The 17217-nt window shown below is 43.3% G+C and overlaps 3 protein-coding genes across 11 annotated transcripts in view; 2 read left to right on the forward strand and 1 right to left on the reverse strand.

Annotated features, from left to right (window-relative positions):
• The window catches only part of PHF20 (PHD finger protein 20), a 146541-nt gene extending 143763 nt beyond the window's left edge, over positions 1-2778 (forward strand). For all 6 annotated transcript variants that reach the window (XM_077872953.1, XM_077872957.1, XM_077872955.1 and 3 more), the window contains one exon: positions 232-2778. In XM_077872953.1, the coding sequence (XP_077729079.1) occupies positions 232-374 (143 nt within the window). In that variant the 3' untranslated portion in view covers positions 375-2778. The remainder of the gene's footprint in view (positions 1-231) is intronic.
• A 993-nt stretch (positions 2779-3771) lies between these two features.
• SCAND1 (SCAN domain containing 1) lies at positions 3772-4886 on the reverse strand. The gene is made up of 2 exons (XM_077872973.1): positions 4730-4886; positions 3772-4638 (listed from the first exon to the last, which is right to left on the reverse strand). Exon 2 carries the CDS (start codon positions 4565-4567, stop codon positions 4028-4030), a length of 540 nt encoding a protein of 179 aa, XP_077729099.1. The 5' UTR covers positions 4568-4638; positions 4730-4886; the 3' UTR covers positions 3772-4027.
• The window catches only part of CNBD2 (cyclic nucleotide binding domain containing 2), a 60350-nt gene continuing 47164 nt past the window's right edge, over positions 4032-17217 (forward strand). Inside the window, exons 1-3 of one of the 4 annotated variants that reach the window (XM_077872964.1) lie at positions 4032-4831; positions 4943-5086; positions 7571-7624. In XM_077872964.1, the coding sequence (XP_077729090.1) occupies positions 4784-4831; positions 4943-5086; positions 7571-7624 (246 nt within the window). In that variant the 5' untranslated portion in view covers positions 4032-4783. Of the gene's footprint in view, positions 4832-4942; positions 5087-7570; positions 7625-14280; positions 14361-17217 lie in introns of those variants that run through there. The other 3 variants (XM_077872959.1, XM_077872960.1, XM_077872962.1) reach the window with 3 other exon arrangements.

Consider the following 17217-nt stretch of genomic DNA (forward strand, 5'->3'; position numbering starts at 1 on the left):
GACATAGACCATTTCCACTGCAGAAAGTTCTGTTGGACTGTGCTACTCTATAAAGCATTTGAGTTTTGTCCTAGGGGTAATACTTTATAGAGATGATGATGTTTCAGTGTTGAGGGGCCCTCCCTCCTCGCCCCGTCTAGGGGTAGATGAGAAGATGCTGAGATTCTTGCTGATGTGCTCACAGATGAAGTGTTAGGAGTTCACTGGGTGTTCTCCCTCTTCTGTCTACAGTGCTGGAGAGCTGGCTGGACTACACTGGGGAATTGGAGCCCCCGGAGCCACTGGCTAGGCTTCCGCAGCTCAAGCATTGCATCAAGCAGCTGCTGATGGACCTGGGCAAGGTGCAGCAGATTGCACTCTGCTGCTCAACATGAAACTGGGCACCCAGAACTAGTGGGGGCACTATCCTGGGGTACCTACAGGAGGAGCTTTGCATATTTAAATACATAAACCTAGCATGCCGAATGCACGTGACACCGACTGACTTCAGGGGTCTGGGCAGGGGGTATGATGGACATTGGACAGAGGGGCCATTTTGGCTGCTGGTGGGCAGGGCACTCTGATCTTGAAGCCTACCAAGAAGGTAGCAAATTGACTCTTGGGATTCCCTTCTTCTGTGCACATCGCTGAATGGAGAGTGAGTCTTTTTGCACAAACTTCACTTGAAATCGTGCCACCGATAAATGGAATGAGAGCCAAAAAAGTTTAGTCGGAAACAGTTGTAAATTCAACCTGCAGCTTATTTAATTGACGTTTTTGTCAGGGTGGGGCATATGCCAAGCCTTCTTGTTTCTGCCTGGCATGGATTTAGGCAGCAGGCATCATTTTCATTTTTCCAGCTTCGTGAGAATGTCGTGACTTCACATTCTGTGGAGGTTGGGAAGGAGCAGAGGCCTTGGCTGCCCTGTCTTCTCCTTAGGACTCTTCACTTTTCTCACCACCTGTCTTGCATGACTTCATGGTACCGGGGACAAGTTTTGTATGCTTTTACCCCCAGTGTTGGCTGGGTTATGTCTTTTGTAGCAGAGCCCACACAGCCTGTGGAGGAACTAGAATCTCACTGTAATAAGAATCTAGGAATTCCAAACTGAAGCAGGCAGGGTCTGGAACCCAAAGGACAGCATTTTCTACCCACTTCTTAATATTGACAACTTCCCGGTTCTATTTAATGTCCAGAAAATGTTTCCCCAAATTTTGAACTCTTTCACTGTAAAGATTTGTTACAAAGAATGTGGTTTGGAGAATTACCTTATTTTATATTGTTGTAAACAAACAAGATTCTACATGTGCCGCTTTTCTCCTTCCCAGAAGGGTATATGTTCAGTAGTTGGCATTTTCAGAATTGTTTTAATATACTTTAACGCTTTAGATTTCCTGTTTGTATTATTTTGTGAGGTCAAGGTGATTATGCTGCTTAAGGTCCAGGTACAATTTGTACCTTTTAAGACAACGTTTGTTACTCTTGCAGGTTACGGTTCCATGTGTAATTGCTATATTGTTTTGTTTTTCCTTACTAGACAAAGTTAAAGAAAATGCTCCATACTTGGAGGAGTGACCCCTTTCACCATTTAGTTTTCTTATCACTAAAGGCAAAAATCAAAGCACAGTTGTCCATTAACTCACAAGTTAATTATGGGTTTATGAATCTGTAATGTTATATGCTGCAAATATTTACTATGTAAACGTGAAGTAGCCAATATCTCTATAGCAATGACAGTATCTCCAGTAACCTTTGGAATGATTAGGCCTTGAAGGCACACTGGTCATTGTGGTCTTGAAGGCCTCTGTTCCAAAATCTGTTTCAGGGAATGCTCTGTCCAGTGATTTCTTCACCATTTGATATAAAACGAATTTAGGACTTTTGACCTGCTGTAGCTTATCCATCAGAGGGAAAACGTGGCTGTGGCATCTGTAGTAAAGCTGACTCGATTCCTCTACAAGAGGCTGTTTCCCATTGCTAACGTTGGCATTTCTGGTGTGGGAAGAAACGTCTAAGGAGAGTGCGTGGCATCTATGTGTTGCGCCATTTATCAGACAGCCACATTAAAAGAATTGTGTTTGTCCAAAAAGGGATGAAACAGAATGATTTTCTGTAGCCACAACTGTGAGGTATGATGACTGTTATATTATTAGATTACTGATTTTTCTTTTCCCAAATCATTTGAGCATCACATCTGGGGAAGCTACAACTTTAAGGGAGTCAATGTCATGTCTTTCTCAGAGGTGGAAGCAGAAACTAAATTACCCTAATTCTGCCAAGTATTGGGTTTATGGTTTATAAAGGAAATAATCCCATTTCACTATTGTGACTTTTGTCCTTAAGGAAGCAGGGATGACTCCAAGTTCTGATAACCTCAGTGTGCTTCTCTAATTTAAAGCCATGTTGAGGGGCTCCATCCCCAATTCCTGGGTCAAGTCGAATTAACCCGAAGTTGGAGCACTGGAAACTGTTATTTGCAAAGATTTTTGTTACCATTTAGAAATATGTACACTACCTAACCTTTCTTTTGAGGAAAACTATCCACCTATAAAAAAAATTGCCTTGACAAAAACAGTTCCGGTGTGACTATAATCATTTTGTTTCTTTAATTAGTGTTATGCAAGGTGGACCCTTGATGAGCCAACATTGCACTGTGGATACATATCTATGTTTACGCGCTATTAGAACAGAAGGCGCTGTGTATAGAAATGTTGCTTTGAAGCAATATTTGCAAAACATGCAAACTTCTGTATCTGTATTTGGAAAAAATAAAACAGGTTTTTGTTGCAATGTTTCAACCATGTTATTATAAAGTTCTGTGCCCTATTTTTAACATGCATTACATAATTTTCTATGAACTTCTCTTTTAGAGGAAGATTTTTACATTGTCAACAGATTTATCTTCTTCAGGGAAGCAGATGCAAGGTCAAGATCCTAAATCCCAAGAAAGTATGCAAAATAATTTTGAATTCATTAGTATTCAAAAGTAAAATGCCCCACACCGTCCTCTAAACCAGTTTAGCTCATGCTTTGTGCTGTGAGCTGCAGGCTTATTAGATTTCAATTGTTGAGAGCAGTGTGGTGAAGATAGGTCTGGCCTTCATATTAAGAGATGGCACCCTTTGCAATTAGGACCCTTTAGAGACCAATCCAAACTGCCTATGGACCCCAACTAGTTCCTTCCTGGGTAGGCAAAAGAATTAAGGAAAAGTAGACTTTAAAATTTAATAGCAGAGATACCCTATTACTTGCCAGATTCCTTCTCTTTCTAAACAAGAGTAGCTCTAGCAATGTAAAAATCCGTTAGTTCACACTGGCTCTACTTAAATCCTAGGGGCCTAAAATATGACAAGAAAGGGGAGTTTGGGGTTTAAACCAGAGCTCAGAAAGAGCTATCTGTAAGGGCCTGCACTAAAAGACTTCCTAAAATAGCCCTATGACATGGGTCTTTTGGGAAGCCTGTGCCCAAAGGCAGGCCCGTGTAACAAGTTGGTGGCCCAACCTGTATAGAGGTAGCCAGTTAAGCACTTTAAGTGGAGTCCGCTTTCTCCCTGCCACAACCATATCCACTATCTTTTACGGAGGGGGGACAAATTCACATTCTAGTGAAAGGTAGGGGCAAAAAAAAAAGGTAGGAACCCAGCCTGCTAAAGTCCTTTACGTAGACTCCCAACTAAACAAAGGAATCCCAAGTGGGTCCTGTGGGAGGGAGCAGGAGAAAATTTTCCAGACGTGGAGGCCCAGGCCTAGCCAACACGTAAATGATCCCACAAAAGCCAACAAATGCCAAGTGAACAGGAAACAAAGGCTTTATTCTCATGGGTCCCAACGCGGGTTTTGCCACCAGCCAAAAAGGAGATTGGAAGGGAAAAGGCTCGGGAAAATACACCTAGTAAGGGACGAACGAAAAGGGGCACATCAGACGCTGGAGCTGCCAAAAACTCATTTTTCATCAACGCCGAACGGAGAGCCTGGCTCAGGCCCCTGGACCCGATCGTGGCCCCAGCTCAGAGAACGCCGGGGCCCCGCCGCCCGCAGCTGCGCAGCTCAGCCCGTGATGCGCACATCGGTGCGGCGGCGAAGCCGCCGGGCCCGCGCCGCCTCAGGCAGGATGGCCAGCAGCTGCTCCTGCACCAGCATCTCCACGATCTGCTCCTTCGTGCGGATGTCGGGTCGCAGCCACTGGCGGGAGAGCTCCCGCAGCTGCCGGAACGCCTCCCGCGGACCTGCGGCGTCCTGGTAGCGGAACTGCCGGAAACGCTGGCGGAATGTCTCCGGGCCGGGTCGGGAGCCGCCAGAGTGTGGGGGGGAGCGCGGAGCGGCTTCGGCAAGCGGCGGGGAGCTCAGGGCTGGGGGCCCCACGGGCAGCTCCAAGGGCGCGGAGGCCGCCGCAGGGGGCGTACGAATTGCTTCGGTGGCTGCGGCGTTGGCACTGGAGGACTCGGGGGCAGGTGGTGCGGCCTTAACGGTGGACGAGGAGCCCGCAGAATTACGCTCCGAGCCTGAACCCAGGCCGGCTCCTTCCTCCTTCTCTGGCGGTAGCGCGAGGCCCCCAGCAGCCGCCAAGCTCGGCTCCGTCGCCGCCATGACTCCAAGCTCTGGACGTCACTCTTTGTCCCGCAGCTGTGGGCTCAGCACTGCGTCTGCGCACGGGCCGGCTGAGGAGGGAGGCGTTCAGCGCGTTAGGGCAGAGCCCGCGGGGCCTCCCGGGCGGCGGACGGGGGCGGGCCGACAGCAGACCAAGCTTACCTGCACCGGGACAGGGCCTGAGCGCGCCGGAAGCGGAAGTCTCCATTAGCTTCTATGATGAGCTCGGCGCCAGAGCGCCCGGAAGCCGAATCCCCGCTCCCGGTAGCGGCGCCCCCTCGCGTTAGCGAGCCGCGTCAGGGGGCGGCTGTGGCCGGGGCGCGGGGGCGGGGGCGGGGGCGGGCCTATCTAAGCGAGCCCTGGGCTCCTCTTCAGTATGCTCCCTTCCAGGACCGGTTCGAGGAATCGGAGTCCGAGTCCGAGTCCGAGGAGGGTGAGGAAGAAGAAGAGGAGGAAGAAGAGCTGGAGGAGAAGGAGCGCCGAGGGGTCTTCGCCCACTTTGCCCGCTCCGGGCCGCAGGTGATCTGCACGTCCCGCTGCGTGCGCGCCTCCTTCCTGGCCCCTGACTGGGACGGTGGCGAGCCACGGCTTCGCTGGGGCGGGACGGCGGGACGAGGTCGGGCTCCGGGGAAGTCCTCTTTCTGTCAAAGGAGATAAGCAGGGGCACTCGCCTCGTTTCGAGAATGACAAAATCTAACGTGTGAAGGTCCTCAACAGACACAGTAAGACTCGCCTCTCCCATGGCACAAAGTATATGCTCAACAGCTGTGTGCCATTGTTATTTGGGCCGCGTCCTTTGAAACCAAGGGACAGGTGCCTCTTTGGGTTCCGCTTTTAACATTAAAATTAGACTCTAAATGCCCTGTGCCGTATGGCGGCCGCTAGCTCCGTGGGCTTACTGAGCCCTTTGAAATGTGGCTAGTCGGAATGGGGATGTGCTGTAATGTAAAATATACCCAAGCTTTGGTACAGCCGGTAATAGATCTCAATGTCTTTTATATTGATTACATGTTAGATTGGTAATATTTTACATGTGTCGGGTCAAATAAAGTCTATTATTAAAATTAACCTGTGTCATTTTTTTTTTAAAGATTTATTTATTTATGATAGAGAGAGAGAGAAAGAGAGAGAGGGGCAGAGACACAGGAGGAGGGAGAAGCAGGCTCCATGCCAGGAGCCTGACGTGGGACTCGATCCTGGGACTCCAGGATCGGGCCCTGGGCCAAAGGCAGGCGCTAAACCGCTGAGCCCTAACCTGTGTCATTTTACTTTTCAAGTGTGGCTACTAGAAAAATTTATATGTATGGTTTGCATTATGTTCCTGTTAAGCAACACGGTGCTACCGCTTTGGAGTCAGGCTGCCTTGGTGGACTCCCCATTTCAGGGTTTATTTGCCTTAGGCCAGACTTGTTGAGAGGATTAAAGCAGTAAAGCCCTTTGAAGGAAAGGGTTTTTTTAAAAAATATGTTTGCTGTTGTCTTCATTCGATAAACTGCTATCTCTGAGTGGCAGGTTTTTTTTTTAGAGCTGTAAAATGTGGAGATAATACAATTTACCTCAGAAGTTAGGAGAGTTCAGCGAGATGATACAGATGAAACCTTGTACCTCTTGACAGCTGACTCACAATTATGCTTTATACTGCCATTGGTAGATAGGGAAGCTAAGACCCAAAGAGAGAGAGAGAGACAGGGGACCCATATGAAAGGTTTTGTCTGAGCTTTGTGCAGAAGGAGTGGGTCTGTTTAACAACTTGCAATACACCAGCAGCCCTGATATAAAACTTGCCTTCTTAATAGGATATGCTCTCTTGGATAGGTAGAAATGGATTCTCACAGAACATTTTTCATAGCCTGAAAACCCTGAAAGTCATTGCAATGGGTCTTGAATATTTTTTAGTTATTGGCACTTAAAATTGGGAGATTTCACATGTGCAAATCTGGATTTCCAGCTTCTCTTGAAAAAGTAGATGAGCTGACCACATTGGATGGACCCACCCACATTCCTGCCAATCAACAATTAGCTGGAACTGAGTAGAGTCTCCTTCTTTTGGACAAGATGCTCTGTTTCAAATGGCCTCAATCCCCACCACTCCCTTTTGTCTCTTAAACAGAATGCTGTTTACATTTACTGTTCCTCTCAGATTGTTTTCCTTAGATCTGATATTTTTCTTTATTTCCAGAGATGGGAAAACAGGAGTCTAGAGTTTGTTATACCTACTAGCTTCAAACCTTTACTTCCTTTGCCTCGCCTCTTGGCATTTTGATTCACTGCCCTGAGTGAACCAACAGTCCTATTCCCTGGATGGTGACAGGCAGTCAGAAATCTGGGCTTAAGGGAGCACATCAAACCATGCTGCAAGGATGAACGGTCATGGAAGATTTTTACTGGGGGCGGGGAGGAGAACTTTAAGCTGAGACTCAAGAAGAAAAAGGGAGATTTAGGGCATTCCAGGTAGAAGGCATTGCCTGTGCCAAAGCACAGAGTGAATGGGAGCAAAACTTTGTGGAAACTGCAGTCTACACCTGGGGGCGTGGCCAGGGTATGGGAAAGGGATGAAAGCTGAGTTTGGAAGGTCATTTGGAAGTTAAATCATAGACTGTCTAGAATCCCATGTTGAAAAATTGAACCCTTGTTCTTTTGGGAAAGGGAATGAACTCTTGCAGTCCATGGAATCTCAGAATGTTAGATCTCTAGTCCCATTTCTTGCCTCCCTATTAGAATCATGGAATATTAGAAATAGATCTTGGAGGTCTATTAGAATTGTGGAATGTTAGAATGGAAGGGACCATACATATTAAATATAAAAGTTAAATGCAGTTATTCTAAACTGTATGGGTGAGCAAATGCCCAGAATCTGAAAACAATACCTCATCTGGAATTATTCTACATATTTATGCATATAATTTTAGGTGATTTCCAGATATCCTTGAACCTACTCACAGGACCCAGGTTTAGTTTAAAATACATTTATTTATATGTATTTCATTCTCCCAAATTTTGCAGGTTAAGAAGTCAGCGCACCAAGAGGAAATGGATTGGTCCAAACTAAAAAACCTAGTAAGTGGTTCCACAAGGACAGAATTCTTCGGACTTGTAGTAGTCCGATGTTCTTATCATATTAGGTCTTTTCATTAGCAACTAGGTTGGGAGCTCACTTGAGAAGGTGTCATAAATCATGCATCTCCTATCACTTAGCTTCCAATATAAGGCCTGATTCCCAGTTGGACTCTCAGTAAATATTGAATCAAGAAAAAGTGGTAAGTAGAGGTTTCATCTCTGAAGGGGAGCTCTAATGTGATTCCCATACTCTTTCAGAGAGACTTCGGTGTCTTTTGATGGCATACTGTTGGGGGTTGTGGTATAGAAGCCTGGATATTTTTTTTAAGCCTTTTTATTTGGAAATAGTTATGGCTTCATAGAAAGTTACAAAAATTATACAGAGAGGTCTCATGCATACTTCACCCAGTTTTCTGCAGTGGTGACATCTTATACAACCACAGTATAATGTCAACACTGGGAAGTTGACAATGATACAATCCACAGAGTTTGTTCACATTATACCAGTTTTATAAGCACTTATTTATGTATGTGTATAGGCCTATGCAATTTTATCACATGTATAGATTCATACAACTGTACCACAATCAATATCTAGAAATGTTTGATGACCACTATGATCCTGTAACTGAACTAAAGTGATTTTGATCCTTAGTGAATCACAGATAGAAACTACACCACATAGAATGCTTTCACGGGTAAACTGCATTTGCAGCAAGTGAGATCATGGGTAATAACTTCCAAAGCTGTGACTCTTTGAGCAAGGGTGAATTAATTCCTTTTATTTAGGGTTAGGATGAATATTTAGATAAGAGGTCCTTGTCATCATATGTAGAGGTGGGCATAAAGTTGTGCATGCACCTTAAGGAAACATGCCAATAATGTGCATCGTATATTATGTAAATGAGGTTCATGCTCCTCCTTGAGTGGAGATTTTAGTATTATAATGAGGGAAAGGTAACAGCTGGTCACTCCATGGCCCATCTGCACACATGTGAGTCAGGGGTTGAATTGAAACTGATCTGGGGGGTCTAGGCCAGCTACTGCTCTTTATCCAGGCAGTTTCCATCACAGGATGCTATGACCATTGGGTCTTTTGCCTGAATTAAAGAGATAAGCTGGAAAGAAGAGCTTAAGGAAAAATGTGGGACAAAAGTTGGTGAGTACAAGCAGGTAGGCAGTAAAGGTCAGGTCTTGGGGTCTAGTTCTCACAGTCTCTCCTGCTACCGTTTTATAATTACACCTACCCCTCTCCCCTACCCCCCATCTCTAGCCACAGGCAACCACTAATCTGTTCTCCATCTCTATAATGTTGTCATTTCAAAAATGTTATATAAATGGAATTGTACAGTGTGTAACCATTTGGGACTGGCTTTCTTCACGCAGAGTAATGCCCTGGAGATTCATCTAGGTTGTTTCATATTCTAATAAAACGTTCATTTTTATTGTTGAGTAATAATCCATGATGTGGCTATACCATGGTTTGCTTATCCAGTCACTGGTTGAAGGACATTTGAGTTATTTCCAATTTGGGGCTATTCCAAAATGAAGCTGCTATGAATTCTTTTATCATATGGCCTTGGATAAGTCAGACTCTGAGCCTGGGGGTAGTAAGTATGACACAGAATGGTTCTGAAGAGTCAAAGAGGAAATATATGTAAAGGAACTGGTACCAGGTCTGGTATTATTTAGATGTTCTTTAATTTCTTCCATCAATGTTTTATCATTTTCAGTATACAGAATCTGCACATATTATATTTATACCTAAGTATTTCATGTTTTTAGTGCTACTATAAATGGTATTATTTAAAATTTTTCAGTTTCTAGTTGTTCAATAGTATATAAAAATAAAATTGATTTTTGTCTAATGACTTGTATCCTGTGACTTCATTAAACCAGGAAATTCACCCACATTGGGCTGGTTTTTTTGTTTTTACTACCCACCCCCAAAACCCAGTACACTTGCCTTTACTTATTTATTTATTTGTTTGTTTGTTTTTTTAAAGATTTTATTTATTTATTCATGAGAGACACTGAGAGAGAGAGAGAGAGGCAGAGACACAGGCAGAGGCAGAAGCAGGCTCCATGCAGGGAGCCCGATGTGGGACCTGATCCCGGGACTCCAGGATCATGCCCAGCGCCGAAGGCAGGCGCTAAACCGCTGAGCCACCCAGGGATTTCCCGCCATTATTTATTTGTAAGAGTCTCAAATTGTGTTTTGTCCAAAGTTTTTAGTTATAATAGATGGGAGAGAGAGGCTGTAACGGGGTTACTGCCTCTTGGTTGCCACTGGAATTCATTATTTATTCTAATGCCCAAATTACCCTATATTGGACCAATGGGAACACCTTTTGGCTGCCTTCTATGTCCTTTTGACATGTCCCCATAATTTTTTGAAATTTTCTGTACTTTTCAGCACATGTTGTACCTTCCCTATCCCAGCTCTGGAATCGGCCATTTCTCCAGAAAAACAAAAAACAAAAAAAAAATCATGTTCTTTTAGTGGAGAATGGTGTTTAGAAACCAAGATTTGGGCACTGGGTTTGTTCATGCTGTTGGGATAATCCCAGCTCCTAGACTCCCTCTTGAACAGAGGGAGGGAAAGTTAGCAAGGGAAACCTCAACTAAAGTTGGGACTTGGGAAGGCTTGTAGGGGGAGCTCTCACCCAACCACTCATGGCCAGTTACCCCAAAGAGGAGGAGAGATACCTTGCATCTCCAACAGGAAGGCGTTATTACATCACTACTTCCCCACCCCACCCCCACCCCCACCAAAGGAAGATATTCTTGTGGCCCAGCAAGCCCAGCCAATGGAAAGTAGTGTGGTTCAGCCAGTGAGCCAGCCATTATCCTCTTACTTTCCTTGAATGAACCTTCATGTTTCCTTTGCTAGAAGCTCCTTGTCCCACACTCCTCTCTATGAAAGCCTTCCATTTTGCATAACTTCAGAGTATCTCTGTTTGCCAGATGAGGTGTTACATGGTTTATGAATTGTTTGATAAAGCCAATTAGATCTTCAAGTTTACTCAGTTGAATTTTTGTTATTTTAATCATATATTTATTTATATATCTATTTCTACATCTGTCTCTATTGAAATGCATGATTCACACCAATACTTTTTTTTTTAAGATTTTATTTATTCACGAGAGACACGCAGAGGCAGAGGGAGAAGCAGGCTGCTTATGGTGAGCCTGAAATGGGACTCAATCTCAGGGCCCCAGGATCATGACCTGAGCCAAACTCCCTATTCACCCCTCTTCCCAGCCCCTAGTGAGCACCGTTGTATTTTCTGTCTCTGTGAATTTGACTCTTGTAGGAACCTCATATAAATGGAATCCTACGATATTTGTCCTTTTGTGTCTGTCTTCTTAGCATAATGTTTTCAAGTTTCATCAACATTATAGCATGTATCAGAATTTCCTTCCTTCTTAAGGCTAGTATTCCATTATATGTATGTAGCACATTCTGCTTATTCATGTGTTAATGGACATTTGGGTTTCCTACATTTTGACTATTGTAAATAATACTGCTATGAACATTGTTATACAGTTATTGAGTCTCTGCTGTTAATTCCTTTGAGTATATACGCAGAAGTAGAATTGTTGGATCATATGGTAATGCTATGTTTAATTTTTTGAGCAACTACCATACTGTTTTTCACAGTGGTTCCACCATTTTACATTCCCACCAGCAATGCACTTGGGTTCCAGTTTCTCCCCATCCTTGCCAGCAGTTGTTATTTTGCATTATTTTCTCCATGTGAGATGTTAAATAGAAAATTTTACACAGGACATTCATATTTTCAACAGATTTAGTAATCTTATAATTTCAATTACACTCACCAGACACTATGTGCATCATTCTAGTAGGCCAGCTGTGATCATGGTAAAGAGAAAGCAGTGTCACCTAATGAGGTGGTTTGGATACAAGGGCCCCAGGATGTTCCTGTTGTGTGTGTATTTTAATCTGGTTTTTAAAGATTTTATTTATTTACTCATGAGAGACACAGAAAGAGAGGCAGAGACATAGGCAGAAGGAGAAGCAGGCTCCCCACAGGGAGCTTAATGTGGGACTCAATCCTAGGACCCCGGATCATGACCTGAGCCAAAGGCAGATGGTCAACTACCAAGCTACCCAGGTACCCCTAATCTTTTATTATAAAGTCTAAGAAGCTTACTCTGGTCTCTCTACTGACTTTCTTAATTTCTTTTTGCTAACCTATTTTATCAAGTGTGTTTGATCATGGGGTAAAGGTCTTTTATCTTTTGATGTCTTGATAAGCTGCAGATAACTGGTCTAGGGTACTTTAGTGGATTACGTTTATTAACTCAGTTATTACTAATTATTGTTCTTGATAAACCAATGTAAGTTCAGAAGCCTGGGTACTTTAAAATCCTTTTGTCATTTTCTCCTTTCATTTATTTCTATTGAATTGTAAGCCTTCTAGCTTCTAGTTTTCAATGAATCTCTTTTTATTGTGGTGTTCTACTAGTAGCTGTGTTGCTTATTGCACTGCATTGATTTTGTTTAATTTCTTAAAAATTGATGCATTCAGAGGCACCTGGGTGGCTCAGTGGTTGAACCTCTGCCTTTGGCTCAGGGTGTGATCCTCAGGTCCTGGGATCAAGTCCCAAATCGAGGTCCCCGCAGGGAGCCTGCTTCTCCCTCTGCCTATATCTCTGCCTCTCTCTCTCTGTGTCTTTCATGAATAAATAAAAATCTTTAAAAAATAAATAAATAAAAATTGATGCATTCGTTTTAACAGGCAAGCTATATATGTAAATATGCCTAGTACAAAATTCAAAAGTCGGAAAAGTAATTGTTATAATTCTCCTTTTTTTCTTCTTTTCTATCTAGTTTTAATTATTATTGTTAGTTCCCTTTATATCTTTAAATAGGCTTATACATTTTGGTTTACCAGATTTAAAATGTGTCTTAAGACTTACAGCTATAAGGGTGCCTGGCTTGTTCAGTCGGTAGAGCATGTGACTCTTGATCTTGAGGTTGTAGGTTCAAGCCCCCCATTGGGTGTAGAGATTACTTAAAAATAAAATCTTTTTTTTTTTTATAAAATCTTTTTTTAAAAAAAAGATTTACACCTTTAAGAGTTGAAGAAAGCCATGTACTCAACCCTCCCACTCTCTCTCCCTCTGTATTTCCATACCTGTTAGTTGTTTCATTTCTTGGTTCCTTTTTAAGTGCTCATTGACAATTCCCTCACTTGCTTTTTGCAGTCCTGACCTCTGTATTCAGCAGGGATAACTTCCTTTTTGATGTTTCTGAAATAATCTTCAGTTCTGAGGTTTTTTTTTTTTAAACAAAAACAAAAATACTTCTTTCCTGAGCTTTGCCAATGCCATCTCCTACAGTTGCTTCATCATCTCTTTGAACTTTTGCATCTTTGCTTTGAACTCTAGTTTTAAAATGTATTAAGCCCTTTGAGTTCTTTGTGGTTCATGATTATCATCTGTTTCGTGTTAATTTTTTTTTTTTTTCTGGTGAACGCCTTTCATCTGCCATTTGTTTTTCTGGTTCCCTGCCTCCTTCCCCCGCTTTTCTGTAATATATGGGTCTGGTGCTGTTTATTTTTTATTATGAATCCCCTTTAAATGAAGTGAGTTCTTTCTGGACCAGCTCTTTGTTGGAAGTGTGCATGGAGAAGGGACTAGAGTAGAATTCCAGACTGACAGGAAGCCTCTTAGGGTCATCAGCAAAGCTCCTTCTGACAAAGGTTCTGTGTGACCAAATTGGTTTAGCTCTTTCCTGTCCTGGCAGATGGAGCTTGGCAGCTGCAGGGCTGCAAGAATGGCAGTCTGTGTGTTTTCCCTGGTCAGCTCTTGTGCTCTGCTTCTCCTTGGTGCCAAGGATACCATGGAAGCTCTCCGAGCCCAGCCCTTACAATCCCAGTGTTCCGCAGAAGGTGCTATTGGTTCTGCCTTCAAATGTACCACCTTTTTGGGATAATTTGCAACTCTGCCAGCTGTCCCACAACATGCAGCCCCAGGCATTTACTGTGGGCTTTAATCCTCTGGCTTGTCATTTCTGCACAGGCTAACCAGGCAGCTTCCTACTCTAAGTACCTTCACTGAGGGCTTTCTCTGGCCACTGGGTTGCTTAGTCCAGAAAAGCAAGTGAATGCCTCCAGGGGTAGCCCTTAACCAATGGGATAGCTTTGAGGCATGCTCAGCGCAGTATTACTAAGGTCCCAGCACTGGACCCCCAGTTGTCTGGAGCCCCAGTTGTCTCCAAGAGTGACATGTTCATTAACGCGCCCTCTCAAAAAAAAGTTTTTAATTTTTTTAAAAAGATTTTATTTATTTATTTATTCATGAGAGACACAGAGAGATGCAGAGACACAGGCAGAGGGAGAAGCAGGCCTCCTGCAAGGAGCCCAGTGCAGGACTTGATCCCCGGATCCTGGGATCATGCCTGGAGCGAAGGCAGATGCTCAACCACTGAGCCACCCGGCTGTCTCAAAAGTTTTTAATTTAAGAAAAAAAAAAGTTTGTTTGTTTAAGTAATCTGTACACCCAGTGTGGGGCTCAAATTCACCACTCCAAGATAAGTAGTCGCATGCTTTTCTGACTGAGTCAGCCAGGAGCTTCAAGATTATTTTTTTTCCTTTTTTTAAAGATTTTTTTCTCTTATTTTAAAGTAATCTCTACACCCAATGTGGAGCTCAAACCTGCAATCCCAAGATCAAGAGTCACATGCTCCACTGACTGAGCCAAAGAGGTACCACAATGATGTTATTATATTTTTTAGGATTTATTTATTTGAGAGACAGAGAGAACAGGGGTAAGGAGGAGGACCAGAGGGAGAGGGAGAGAGAAACCCAAGCCGACTCCACATTGAGTGCAGAGCCAAGGTGGGGTTTGATCCCCAACCCAGAGATCACAACCTGAGCCAAAACCAGGAGTCAACCACTTAGCAGACTGCCCCCCTCTCCCCCGGTGCTCTCCAGTAATGTTATTTTTAAATGTACTATTGAATTCTATCTGCTTATATTTAGGATTTTAAAGATAATACTCATGAATCTCTAGCTTTCTCTTCAGAACCTGGTACTATTTTCTTTCTCAGTGATGGTAGAGGTGGTGAGAGAGCTCTTCTACAATTTCCTTTATTTCTTCTACAAAAAGTAGTCCATTTAGATGGCTTATATCAGGGTCACTTTGGTGAATTATGTTTTCCTAGAAAACTGCCCATAGGGACACCTGGGTGGCTCAGCAGTTGAGCATCTGCCTTAAGCTCAGGTCGTGATCCCGAGATCCAGGATCAAGTCCTGCATCCGGCTCCTTGCAGGAGGCCTGCTTCTCCCTCTACCTGTGTCTCTGCCTCTCTCTGTGTGTGTATCTCTCTCACAAATAAATAAATAAAAATCTTAAAAAAAAAAAAAGAAAACTGCCCATAAAATTCTAGTATTTAAGTGTTGACAGCTAATTAAAAAATGTTTTAAAGATTTTTTTGATTTTTAACTAATCTCTACACTCAACAGGGAGTGTGAACTCACAGACTCAAGATCAAGAGTTGCATGCTCTACTGACTGAGCCAGCCAGTTGCCCTAACTAATTAAAAAACATATTTTTTTAAACTGTTGGAATGGGGCAGCCCCGGTGGCCCAGTGGTTTAGCGCCACCTTGGGACCAGGGTGTGATCCTGGAGACCTGGGATTGAGTCCCGTGTTGCGCTCCCTGCATGGGGCCTGCTTCTCTCTCTCTGCCTCTCTCTCTGTGTGTCTCTCATGAATAAATAATAAAATCTTTAAAAAAAAAAAAAGTTGAAGCATGCCAACAGGCTATATATGGTCTGTGGGCCACAATTTTGCAACCATTGATTATATAGTCAAAGAATTTTAGGTCTGAAAGAGGCCATATAGATCCTATACTGAGAGTTGCAAGTAGATAGCATGCCTGGCAGGTTACATGGTTCTGTGAGGTGAGGATTTTGGTGAATTAGTGAGCCCACTCCCCAACTAAACATAACCAAGTTAAGTTTTAACAATATTTTAATCAGAACACCATGTGGGTCAAATAAAACAGTCTAAAAACTCAATTTGCTCCACGGGTGGCTGGTTTGTGACCTCTGCCTGCATACCCTCACTTCCTGCCTCCTGGGTATCTCATATTCCAGCCACATCTCGTGCTCTCCAATCAGTCTCTCCCTTTTCTTCATTTATGTTTATAGCTTAATTTTAGTGCAACTTTTTCTGTTGACTGTGGTTTCCATCGCCACCATATTATGAACTCCTTGTGAGCAGAAACCATGTCTTATTCACCTTTTCATACCTTGCATGTAGTTGGAGCTCTATAAATATTAGTTGCATAACTATTATAATTAGCAAAACAATAAGGATCTTATCTTGAAAAGAAATTGTTTGGGGCACCTGGGTGGCTCAGTCAGTTAAGTGTCTGACTCTTGATTTGGCTCAGGTCATGATCTCAGCAAGTCCCCCCCCCCCCCAGTTGCTCAGCAGGGAGTCTGCTTGAGATTCTCTCTCTCCCCCTCTGTCTCTCCCCCTGCTCATGGTTTCTCTCTAAATAAATAAATAAATCCTTAAAAAAAGGAAAAGAAAATAAATTATTTGTGGAATTGAGTCTAACTCAGTTTTAAAAGGAGGAAAGTGAGGTCCAGTATGGTTAAGTGATTTACCCACTATCATGTAAGAATAGGACAAATTCCCTTTCTGGCATTCTGCTCCACAACGGTTCAATTTTAAGATTATAAACTGCAACAGAAATGACACTTTCTTTTTTTTTTCTTTTTAAAGATTTTATTTATTTATTCATAAGAGATAAAGAGGCAGAGGCAGAGGGAGAAGCAGGCTCCCTGTGGGGTAGGAAGCCTGACGCAGGACTTGATCCCAGAACTCCAGGATCACGACTTGAGCCAAAGGCAGAGACACTTAACTGACTGAGCCACCCAGGCACCCCAGAAATGACTCTTTCTTAATTTCTAGACCTGACTTTAATATCTGTCTGCCTCTGGGTCTCCACCCTGCCTCCTAAGAGACAACTTAATTTAGATGTGTCTTCAAGTAACTTGAGATCCAATCCAGTAATTTTGAGAGGATATAATTTCAGGCTGATTGACTCATCGTAGGCCAGTTCAGAGTTTTCCAAACTTCCTGCCCCTTTCTCCCCAACACCAATCCAATTCCCCAGGAAATTATACAATTACTGCTGGCAAGAGGTAAAGTTGGGAATGTCTACTTTCAGGGTCTTGTCAGGGTCTTGGCCCTACTTACTGACATCCTCCGATGCCCCTTATTAGTCTGGATCCTCTCCAGGTCACTTGCATCTCAGGCAGCTCAGAGGACTGGTTGGATACCTCCCTGTCTGTAACCACCTCCCACCATCTATCTTGTCTTCCTCACCCCCAAGAGTTTGTTTCAGAAACCCCCTAAACTTTTGTATTTCCTTCCTTAAGATCAGGGTTGTGGTAGAGAAGGCAAAAACTCCACACTGCTTCTCTCTCTTTTTCTCTGAAACATTCTCTTACTCTGTTTCTCCCTGAGTTCCTTGTATCTTTTCTCTTGGCAGGGGAGGGAAAAAAAACAAAACAAAACAATTCTATCTCTTCTCATCTCTGTAAG

This window comes from Canis aureus, chromosome 26, assembly GCF_053574225.1.
Source record: "Canis aureus isolate CA01 chromosome 26, VMU_Caureus_v.1.0, whole genome shotgun sequence".
Taxonomy (NCBI): domain Eukaryota; kingdom Metazoa; phylum Chordata; class Mammalia; order Carnivora; family Canidae; genus Canis; species Canis aureus.